Consider the following 12,067-nt stretch of genomic DNA (forward strand, 5'->3'; position numbering starts at 1 on the left):
GCTGTGACCAGGTCATTTGTCCCCTGGGAGTGGCTATAGAGGGGTCGTTTACCCCCCCCCCCCCCCCTACCCTTGGGAAACCGCACCTCTGTGTGTCCTGTTCAAATATATAAAAAATGTCCTTCACCTGGCTTAGCGATACCCCTGCAAACCTCATCAAGCGATGTTCCACCTGCCATCAACTCTCTCGACACGGGTCCACCATAGATGACCTAGTCACAGCTCACATGGCATTGAAAGGGACTATATAACATATTTTTTTCAGTAATGCCACTTTTTTTGGTACAAAAACGCTTTGGCAGTGTATGTACTATGCTCGATGGGAACTGGGAGGGGGGGTGCTAAAAATGGGTCTCCTGATGACAGGTTTAATCCCTTTTTTAGTCCCTTTAATACAAAACAAAAGCATGTTTGTAGGTATTATAGAACAGAAAATATGGGCTTCTGAAGTGACATTTCCCCTGCAAGCACTAAAGTTGACTCATCTCAGGTGAGAAGAGTCATATTTGCCCGACTTTGCGGCTGATTTTACAGAAAAGGAAGTTCTCGAAAGGACATTTCATTTCCTACCTGTTGAGGATAGTAGTTTATTCTCTTTAAAGACTACACAGTTTTATCATGCACCAGATGTATCACGTTTCTGATGCTAGAGTAATAGACTGTCTAGTCCAGTTATAGCGAACCTTTTGGAGACAGAGTGCCCAAACTAAAAGCTAAATCCACTTATTTAACGTGAAGAGCCAACATGGGTTTTTAAGAAGTTACTTATTGCTTCCTGTTCTTCCACATCAAAACCTTCCCACTTTTCCCGCAGTTCCAAACAGCCAATGAAGTGTCACTTTAAAATAGCATTGAGAGCAGCATCTCTTAAAGGGAACCTGTCACCACTATTTTCACAAATAAAGGTAGTGGCAGGTTCCTATAGAGCTCTAGTAACTATCTGACACCCTGCTTGTAGCTAAAAGTAGTTTCCCTCAGATCCTCATAAAATCAGAGTTATAATCTTGCCTGATATCTATGCAGCTCTGGAGCGAGTCCAGGGGGAGTGGCCTAATGTCATGTGACCAGGGTGACATTATCAAAGGTCCTTAAGCTACTTAATATGAAAACTATACCCCATGTACATATCTGACCACATAAACAATCACAGCAGCTTCCATGGACTACTACTCCTCTCCATGCAGGCTGCTGTGATTTCATGACATATATGCTTAGTGTGCAGTTCCTAATGCTACAAAAGCTATAGGACCTACGATTATGTCACCCTGGTCACATGACATAGCAGCATATAGTAATAGGGATGGAGAGAAGCTGCTGGACTCAGCCCGAGGAGGCCACGCCCACCTGGACTCGCTGTAGCCGTGCTTAGTTACCAGGTAAAACTATAAAGTTGAATATATGGGAATTTCAGGGGAATAATTTTTAGCTACAAGCAGGGTGTCAGATAGGTTCCTCTAGAGCTCTAGTAACTGTCACTACCTGTATTTGTGAAAATAGTGGTGACGGGTTCCCTTTAAGTTTCCTGGGACTGCAGAAAGGTTTGATGGATTTGGTCCTATTTGGGGAACTCTGTCCTGGGCCAATGGTCTGAGTGCCCACAGAAATGGTTCCGAGTGCCACTTCTGGCACCCGCGCCATAGGTTCGCCACCACTGGTCTAGTCTAATGTTACACCTCCTATAGCAGTGGTGGCGAACCTATGGCACTGGTGCCAGAGGCGGCACTCGGGGTCCTTTCTGTGGCCTTTCCAGGCCATCACCCCAGCATGAAGTTCACCAGACAGAACTCAAAGAATCTTCCTACAGAATCTTCCTACAATGATAGGCAAATTTGCCCTCCTCCTTTCAGCTGCGTTGGTGTCCTTTGGAGGCTGAACAATTGAAAGTTGTCAAAGAACAAGGAGAAATAAATTACTGCTTAAATTACTGCTGTGCTGGCACTTTGCTATAAATAAGTGGCTTTTGGTTGTAGTTTGGGCACTCAGGCTCTAAAAGGTTCGCCATCACTGTCCTAAAGGCTTAGTTGTCAACAGATTTCACACATTAGACTATGCCGTTTCGTCACACTAGTTTTAAAAGGCGTCTAAAACCCCTTGATAAATGCAAGGCAATTTTTTGGTAAATGATACCTTTAAAAGGTTTTTAATTTTGTCATATTGTCCCAATTCATTTGCAGCATGAACAATTATTTTACACATACAATATAAGTATATACACTGCTGATGTTAGGTGCACACAACACGGATGTGGCACAATTGAAACTCACTTTACACAGGACATGTGCAAGGAAGGTTTTTTTTTTTTTCTTTATGTGAAAAGGAGGGTGTCAACCACATGAATTTAAAGCCCTGTCAATTTCGTGTCCTTTTGGAGGAAATCATCAAAACTCCAACCATTTTGTGAAAATCGCTCCTTCAGTTGACAAAAAATAAATAAAAATACAACGCTGTTGTATAAACTGATTATTTCGCAGACGCAATATAAAATAAAGCTTTCAAAGTGGGGTTATGTGCAGCTATTTATTTCGGAGTTCAGGTATTCAATCTTTTCTGTGAACGATCCACAATCATTTTAGAGTTTAGAGATGAAAATTCCATTTTTATATAAGTGCTGGATTTCTATATTTGGTGAACACAGAATAGCTGGTTGCCCATGATAACCAATGATAACTACAGGGGTAGCAGTCATAACAGCTGCTATGGGGCCCAGAGTGTCAGGTCTGGTCCACACTAAAGAATGGAGGATGTGCACGATTATAAACATATTCTGTATATAACAGTGCACATCTTCCATATTACACAGCTGAGACACCAACGTAGATAAGAAATGTCAGGGGAGGGGAGGGCAGAACCAGCCCATGTGGTCTGCAGCTGCTGGGCCCTGGGATAAGCAGCTGAGTATACAGGTGTGAATAAAATGTATGGATGAGTATATGTGATGTTATAGTGTGTGTGAGTGTGTGTAATTTGTATATTCCGTTATATGGTGTATATTATATATGCGAGTGTACAAATATGTATTAATGGGAAAGGGGGCCCTTTGCAGATCTGCTATAGGGCCCAGCCTCTCCTACTATAGTTATGGTCCTGCAGGTGGTAGTCTCCGTTTTTTCTGCAGTTATGGGAAGTAGTTCCATTTTGTATTTTTTTATATCAGACTTCATGTTGTATTTTTATATTTGTAAGCGTCAACTAGACTCTCCCTAGCTGTGAACATGGGTATAACATTTCACTCCAGCAATATCATGGTATCAATGGAAGACATCAGACTCAATAAAACATATTGAGGGTGGTCCATGGTTTATCAAGTAAAGACATTTGCAGTCACCGTCCGGGCATGTAAACAGTTATTTACAAAAAAAAAAAGAAGGATTCATAACCCACCCCCTAAAGTGGTCTTCATTGTAACTACCCTCAAACACAACCAAAATCCCACAAGTTTTCGGCCTATGGCTTGGCTGCTGTAACAGTGACCCAGTTATGCGTTTTCAGCATTTTATATATTATATTTCTACAGACAACAGTGCAAGCGGCAAATTATATACATCATACACATCTATAAATTAAAAGTCCTGTTTAAAAAAAAAACTAATATACTAATTTAAAAATCTATTTTTTTTTTGTCCTTTGTTTTTTTAGAAAAAGTAAAAACATCAATCCATTATCAGACACGAATAAGCTTCTTATAAGGGGGGAGGGTGAGGGGAAGCTTAGTCTCAGTGCGTTCTTCATGGTAACTAGGTTCCCGTGTGCAGCTCAATGAGCCAGGTCAGTGTGACTAGCACTCAAACCTCGAGCTTCAGTCAGACAATGATTTCGTTCCTGCAAGGAGAAGTGAGGAAGGGGGAAAATACAGAAAATATTGTTATCATTGCTACAACAAGATCTATAAAGCAAACCCACACAGACTATGGTCACATTTGCATTGGAGCTTGTCCTGTGACATCTGTTGTATGGTAGATCTACCAATACTTGTAATGGAAGCCACAAAGCAGGTGTGAACGGACTCTTAAATTGAAAACAAAAATCCTTTACGGTCTCTTTTCAAAATCATATACTTGAAAATGGAAAATCAACTCTACCCACACAGGTTGGCATTCATATTCCCCTTGTTATACTGCTTGTGGTAGGGAGCCAGATAATGTGAAATAAAGTTTTATAAAGTATTGAAATGATTCAGAATGCTGGCATTTTTAAAGTCAGCATAGTATAGGCTACTGAAACCTGTCAGTCATCAACTAAAGAACATTCCTGGTGACAGGTCCTCATTGAGGGCGTTTTCACACGATGCATTGGGTTTGATGCGTTTTTGCCGCATTCCAAAGGCTTCAACCTTGATCACATGTTGAAGTAACATTGCGTTTCCATTGGATTTGCTAAAATGCAATGTTACTTCAATATGTGATCAGGGCTGAAGCCTTTGGAATTAATTAAAAACGCATAAAAAAACACGACACATCGTGTGAAAGCGTCCTAACAGTTGTGCCATTTCAGGGATAAAACAGCCGATTTGTAATGAACACCTTTGTTTTCCCATTTAAAAAAAAAATTATTTGTGTTTTTTGTAGAGGTGAAAAAATGCAGGCATGTGTGTACCGAAACCCATACATGTGGTTGGCAGATTTGCCGTAATTATTGCTCTGATTGTGATCTACAGAAATATGCTACTAAATTTAAAGGGGTATCCACAAATGTTTTATTTGATCCTTTCCATTAAAATCAATATCAGATCTAGAGGGGATAGACACTTTGATCCTTGATCAGCTGTTTGGAGAGATTGCAGACAGACTACCAGGCAGACTTCAGTACAAAGTATAGTGGCTGTACTTGGAATTGCACATTTGAATTAAACCCAGCTGTGACAAATGGATGTGATTGGCCGGATGTCAGACCCCCGCTGATCTCATACTGATCACCTATCCGAAGGAACAATAAATATCTTAACATTCATACAGAAGAAGATGTGAGGGAAGATGCTGTCCATACTTGGCGTGACAAGGTAGCAAAAAGCCATCTCTAAAGCTGCAGGAATGTAACATAGACCTATAAGCTCTTCACATGGACATCTCCTGTACCACCTATACCGCTATGTAATCCCCATCTAACGAATTCTACACAGGTTATCCTACATGATGCCACTATATGCATATCATATCTACATATGTCTAGCTGTACAATGCAGTAATACAAGCAGGGGATGTCATAGGGATTGTACAACCATTATAGGCCACACTTATGCATTAGTTATTTGTGGTACTGCCATTCAGCTAGATTGAAGTAAATAGAGGAGGGTAAAATACCACTTATAACCTATAGACAAGAATGGGGCTGCTTTTGGGGGTGGGGAAATAGCCATGTTTTTCTAACGTTGGACAACCCCTTTAAAAGTAAAATCGTAAATCAATGCCCATCTATTGTTAATTCTGCAGTCACAAATATTGAACATTTTGTGGTCGCTTGAGAAAGAATATTCCCTGTGCTATACTAGCTTATAGATCAGTGATGGCTAACCTATGACCTGGAAACACGATGCTGTGCCCTTCACTAGCGGAGGAAAGATGTTTGTGCGGCACAGAGAGTCCCCCACCTCCAGATGCTGCCGCTGTCCGCTTGTTGCTCAGCCTCCACTACCAGATAGCGGCAGCATCTTGGGTCGGGCACTACTCCTGCTGAGAGCCCAGCAGCAACGGCGGACGTTTTACCACCATTAGTGAAAGCAGTTTGGGTGGCTGGGAGCTCTGGCTTCACTACCCAGCTACCTGGCTGACTTGCACCCAGACACCTGGGAACACTAGAACGGTGTCCCATAGTGACCCTGTTTGGGGCAGACTGCTGGACCAAGGTACATCCAGGGACTACAGAGAGAAGTCATCTCAGACATGTTTGCTCCTCACACCCCGGCCATTACCATAAAGCAGCTACCAAAATCTCATCCTGCTGCAAGTGTAACCCCAGTTACCTCTCAGCAATACTGGGAGAAGAGAACCTCTTGTTGGGTGGGGTTGACATACCACCTGAGTAATACTTTTATGAATTTTGACCAAGCTCAAAAAGGTTAGCCATCACTATCCTAGATAATACATGTATTATCTTGTAGTGGAAAAATCTTTAAAAGGGGTTGTCCAGTTTTTTTCACAGATTAATAATTAGGGGAATGTCATCATCTAAATTACACACCTTCTTTTAGATCTCTTCTTACTGCAAGTGAACAGAAATGTTCTTGTTTAGCTGTAGTCGGAACCGGTGCTACAAGAAGGATACTATATAGCAGTGGTGGCGAACCTATGGCACGGGTGCCAGAGGTGGCACTCAGAGCCTTCTACATGGGCACCCTTGCCATCACCCCAGGGCAGGCCTTGCCAGACAGGACTCAAGGCCTCTTGCAATCACAGGCAGCCCAGGACCCTAGAAGGAAGCTACAATGATAATACAAACTTCTTCTCCTTATTCCTACTGTATTGGTGTCCTCAGGTGCCTATGCAATTTAAACCTGTGACAGAGCAGGGAGTAATAAGTTACTGCTTAAATTGTGGCATTGGCACTTTGCGAAAAAAAAATTGGGTTTTGGTTGTAGTTTGGGCACCCGGTGTCTAAAAGGTTTGCCGTCACTGCTATATAGTATATCTGAGGGGCTGTGTGAGCAGGGCTAGGGCAAGAAGGGTTTCCCGTATTTGATCATAAGTATTGGGTCAGATTTGTAAAGCAACCAATTACAGCAGAGCTTCCATTTTCTTAATAGGAATTAATGCTACGGATAACAAAGACAATTTTACCATCAGGACAGCCAAATGGGATAAAACTTTTTGTTCACTCTACCATATTGTTCAGCCTGTATTTGGCCATATGTACCAAGTCATATCATTAGGATGATAGTGGATGTTTGACCCCACTAATCATATTCTCTATAAAATTGGAGAAACACTCCGCTCTGTGTAGCGCTGCGGTATATGTTGGCGCTATAGGAAAGGAATGATTAATTTATAAGGGATTGTTAATGATCTATTCTGAGGATAGATTAGTATCAGAAGGGGCAGTCTGTCATCCACTCCCCTCCTCTATATAGGTCCTGTATTCATAAAATGAGCCAGACAACTGCTTGGCGAATGGTCCGAATGTTGGACACCCTTTCCTGTCCTGATACAGATGAACAATCCTGAAGATAGGTCATCAGTATTAAAAATAGCCAAGGGACCAGACAACCTTTTTCAGCAGTTGATTATACATCCATTCGTCCCAAATGAACATTTTATTTTCCAATAGGTGTCTAACCTCTCCGATGTGTCCTGTTGCTATTTTTAAATCTGTAGGGGAACCTGGAGTTCCCCTGCAGCACCCCAATAGGAGGAATTACACATGCGAGTGCTCCCGAGCAAGAAGCTTTTAGTAGCCACTTCCAGCTGGTCTCAAATTGGAGACTTTCACCTCCCTTTAACTTGAAATTTCGATTTGATAATAGGCTTCTAAATCAGACAACCCCTTTAATGATCTTGATAGTCTGTTGCATAGACTAAAGCACAAGTGCACAGTCAAGAGAGGCAGAGACTACCATTAAAGGAAATCTACCATATGATTTGATGCATTATGAACCAAACATACCTTGACAAGGATGTAGCTACACTGTTGCAGGCACATATCTTGTTTAATCCCTGTGCCAAGTGGTTTTGCTGAAAAAACAATTATAAAATTCAGGACCTTGGGAAAGCTGGATTGCTTCAACCTGCCATTGATAAACACATTACATGGAGCCATCTGAACTGTGCAGACAGGACTAAGCTGGAGCATGAGCTGGATGACTCATACACAGCAGCTGGCGGTTGGTGCAGCGATTGATTACTTCTGCCTCTCAGCGACACCACAGTGATGACATCATCCTCTGAAACAGTCCAGAACTAAATGTGAGAGGAAAAGCGCTGAGCAGGCACAGGAGCGACAGAGGTTCATCATCATAATTTTATAATAGTTTTTTCAGCAAAACCACTCAGCTCAGAGATTAAACAAGATATGTTTCTGCATCAGTGTAGCTACAACATTCTTAAGGTATGTTTGGTTTAAAGTGCATGAAATCAAATGGTAGATTTTTTTTTAAAGCAGTGGGCCCCTTTACCTCATGTTTTTTGTGGTGTGTGTGTAAGTCTAATAAAAAATGTGCTGAAAAACCTCAACCTCAGCTTATACACTAGTCAATAACAAAAAAAAAAAAAATGTACATACTCGCCCTCCACCCGATTGGGGGCGGGCTGGCTGTGCGCTACTGGGGGGCTGTGACGAATGCATTTCCCACCATCGGCTTTTATTCGAGTCAATAAGTTTTCCCTGTTTTTGGTGGTAAAATTAGGGGTCTTGGCTTATACTCGGGTCGGCTTGTACTTGGATATTTATGGTAATTTACCAATATTACATCTTTTAAAAGTTCTGCTACACTTTTTTGATAAGTAAAGTGAAGTCTCCTGTTTTTTAACCTCATCAGCCAGACATTCCTGACCATAAAATGGCCACGGATTAAGGGTCATGTGATCTCTAACTGTCCATGAACAATTGCCCTGCCAGGACCTTGATCAGATATATTTATGAATACTATCAGGCAATTGTTCATGGACAGAGAAATCACATGACCCTCCATCTGGTCAGGAGTGCCTGGCCGATGAGGTAAAAGACAGGAGGCTTCACTTTACATATCAAGAAAGTGATGCAGAACATTTATAGATGTAGATTGGTAAATTACCTAATATCCTGCCCCCCCAAAAGTTACACACAATACAAAAAACATGGGGCAAAGTGGCCATTCCCTTTAAGTGTCTTTGCAGGAAATGGATCAAAAGCGGGCACAAAGTGAAGGAAGATCAGGTTAGTCAGTTATTAAGTTAGTAAAGAGCAGTGGACACGTGTAGCACATCAGCACAGTAACGTCTACGTTTAGTTCTTTCTCTACAGCTTACATTGTGGAGGTAGGATATCTACCGTTATGGACCTTCACAAGCAAAGCATCTGAATTCTAGGTAGGTGAACATAAAGCATCTAATTCTAGGTGACATTCACACTGGCTACAAGCAGACATACACAGACTAGCACTAAATGAGGATGTAATAACGTGACTGGGCGTCTTACTTGCATGTGGTCCTCAGCAGATTTGCCGCCCGTGTTAAGAACATTCAGAGAACTGGCACGCTTCATGCTGCAGTCAGGGTAGTGGACATGCAAGGACAAACCAATGAGAATCACTGGAGGTCTAGACACAGTTATACAAGACAAATGCCCCTTCCTAACACCTTGTTCCTTAAGGCTCAACATGAATGGAGATATTGTCGCAGCTTGGGACACTATGCATCATCTTTTATAGAAGGGACCTATTCTGGAATAATTGGGCCTCCCACTTAAGATGGATTCCCACTGCTACGATCCCCACTGATCAAGAGAACAGAGGTTCCACTTCTCCCATGTGAATGGAGCGGCGTTCCGACATGGGAACTAACATTCTTCGCTATCTTAATCAGTCTAACATTGTTGCCAACTCCTAACAGTGGGCACTGGACCGGTGTTCTTGGGATAAGTGGGAGTCTAGTAGTGGGACCATCAATCATACACATCACCTACCCAGTAAGCTCCCCACACAGTGGCTGCTGCCATCCAGAATTTAATATTTGATTATATGGCTGTGTGAAGGGAAGCAGATAAAAAAAAATCTCTACATCAGAAACAGAGCTTCGACCCCTATGAAGACAGGCTATGAAGTTGTTCTTTAGGGGTTAAGCCATGCAGGCAGTGTTAGGCCATGTGCAGAGGCCATGAACTAGTCAAAGACTGCAGCTAATTCATGGCCCCCCATAGCCTTCTATTGTGCACAAAATGCATGCATCATACCTTGCTGACTGGGAAAGTGTGGGCACAAAAGATGGAGCATGTCTTATTCCTGCCCGTTTTACAGCAAACATTAAGTTAATAAAAATCCATTGACTAGAGCCTAGAAACCAAGTTTCTGAAATTCTAGTTCAGGCCAAAGCTGTGAGCGAAGGAAACAAAGAATAGACAAATGTACATAACACAGTCTGCATTAGTAGAACCATGCGGCTGAAGAGCTGAAATCAACGCTGGTTAGGAACATCCCATTAGATGGTTAAAAGTGACCAACAATCATAGAGCATTGGATTATTAGAAGCACATTTCATTAACATTTCAGACACTAACAAACAAAATTATATAAAAAATATGAAAATAATAAACACCATGTATTTAAATAAAATAAATGAACCACAGTTAAAACTTAGTCAATTTATTTGCTAGTAGGTCTTACACACATTCCACAAGAGGAGTCGCATTTAAAAATGACCTTGTTAGGGCAAACAAGAGGTTTCCAAAAATTTAAATTAATTAAAAAAAAAAAAACACAACATATTAACACACATTTATCTTTGGGGAATATTAAAATGCATTTTTAATATTTAAAATGGAAACTTTCCAGAGGTTCCTGGTACTTCTAGTGCCCATTTCAATAGAAAATTATAATATTGCAGGAGTATTATACCCGTAAAGTTTCTAGTAATCATATTACTGTATACCTACAGCTGGGAGAAGTCTACTACAAACAGTTGTAATACTAAACACAATGTGTAAGAAGCGTACAGTAAGTTCTTTGGTAATGGCTACAGAATAATCTAATTCTGTATCTTTAATATTTGGAGCCATGCATCAGAGAAAAATAAGCTCTGACTGCTGTAACAATAAAATTCTAGAGGTAAAAACATGGCTTTGGGGCTAATGCAGGCAAATCTGCGCAATCCATGAAAAATGCTTCCCTGTGGAACAACTGTATTAGGCTACATTCACAGGTACCGTAGCTGCGTAGAGGAGGGCTGCTCAACCCCGCCCCTCTCTATAGTAATATATGGCACACGGCGCCGTGTTACGGGAAAAGTTAGGACATGTCCTATCTTTTGCCCAGCTATGGAATGGTATGGCGCCGTGTGCCCATCGACGGCTGTGGGGGATGTATATACGTCGGCCATATATACATCCCCCATACGTTCGTGTGAATATAGCCTTACTTTTTTTGTGGTCTGCGTGTCATCCGCACATAAACTCAAATGCCATTCCACTAATTTGACATACAATGGTAAAAGGTTTTTTTCTTACAGAAATAAAAATATCTGTCCGTGATCTACAAAAATATAAAAATATATCTATCCATGATCTATTTACACATTTTTCATACCCAGGCCCAACCCTTAAACCAAGAAACTCTTTCTAGATTATAAATGTATCTTTCTCAGCAGTTGTACATAAATAGTCATCTAATATCCGTTGTCACAATTATTTATGATCCCTGAGAAAATAAAATCAGCACTCCCTATAAGCCAACAGTGGTAGAAGAAATACGCACAGCGCACTTGGCATATTTCTCCGCCATCCAGCACAGTGTTAGAGAGGTAGCCCCTCAGCTACATTACGATAATTACCCAGGATTCTTTGGTTCACCGTCTCGTGAACTGCCGCCTTTCAGCTTCCTAACCAGTTTCTCACTGCTGCGTCGTATGGAAGCTCTGAGTTTGCTAAATGAACCGCTGCGTTTTAAAGATCCAGTGCCATCCTAGAACAGAAGGTTAAAACGCATGAAAATACAGTGGTCTATTATGTAGCGGTTGGATCAGGAGAAGCTTTTAGAAGACCAAAATGACAACTAGAGTATAGATGTAGCAGAGCTGGTACTTGGTGCCCAGGAAAACGTCAAGGTGTTGAATGTGCTCAATGTTGCAGACCCTTCACTTCCAGGAAAGGTCAGATCCCATAGATCATAAAGTGACGGCATATCATAACGATATTCTGGAACTTTATAATATATGAAGACCCCTTGAAGAGGATAATTCACCATCTTCACTGACCCCATCGCCTAGGCATTGTTCCATGGATTCTGGAAATGCTCTCTCCATTCCCCAACGTTCAAGTAATTAATGCCATTATCTGATCATCTCTACTGTCAGAGGGGCAGACCCACCCATTTGGAAGAAAAACAGCCTAATTAGCATAGTTTCAGAAGCCAGTATGCCAATTAGGCTCCGCCCATCAGACAGATATCCAA

The 12,067-nt window shown here is 41.5% G+C and overlaps 1 protein-coding gene across 8 annotated transcripts in view; it reads right to left on the reverse strand.

Annotated features, from left to right (window-relative positions):
- Nucleotides 1–2,243: 2,243 nt before the first annotated feature.
- The window catches only part of KLC1 (kinesin light chain 1), a 50,113-nt gene continuing 40,289 nt past the window's right edge, over nt 2,244–12,067 (reverse strand). For 4 of the 8 annotated variants that reach the window (XM_072115939.1, XM_072115941.1, XM_072115940.1 and 1 more), the window contains exons 14-16: nt 11,448–11,578; nt 9,103–9,169; nt 2,244–3,819 (exon numbers count right to left, since the gene is read on the reverse strand). In XM_072115939.1, the coding sequence (XP_071972040.1) occupies nt 3,754–3,819; nt 9,103–9,169; nt 11,448–11,578 (264 nt within the window). In that variant the 3' untranslated portion in view covers nt 2,244–3,753. Of the gene's footprint in view, nt 3,820–6,174; nt 6,196–9,102; nt 9,170–11,447; nt 11,579–12,067 lie in introns of all 8 variants that reach the window. The other 4 variants (XM_072115944.1, XM_072115945.1, XM_072115943.1 and 1 more) reach the window with 2 other exon arrangements.

This window comes from Engystomops pustulosus, chromosome 7, assembly GCF_040894005.1.
Source record: "Engystomops pustulosus chromosome 7, aEngPut4.maternal, whole genome shotgun sequence".
NCBI lineage: Eukaryota > Metazoa > Chordata > Amphibia > Anura > Leptodactylidae > Engystomops > Engystomops pustulosus.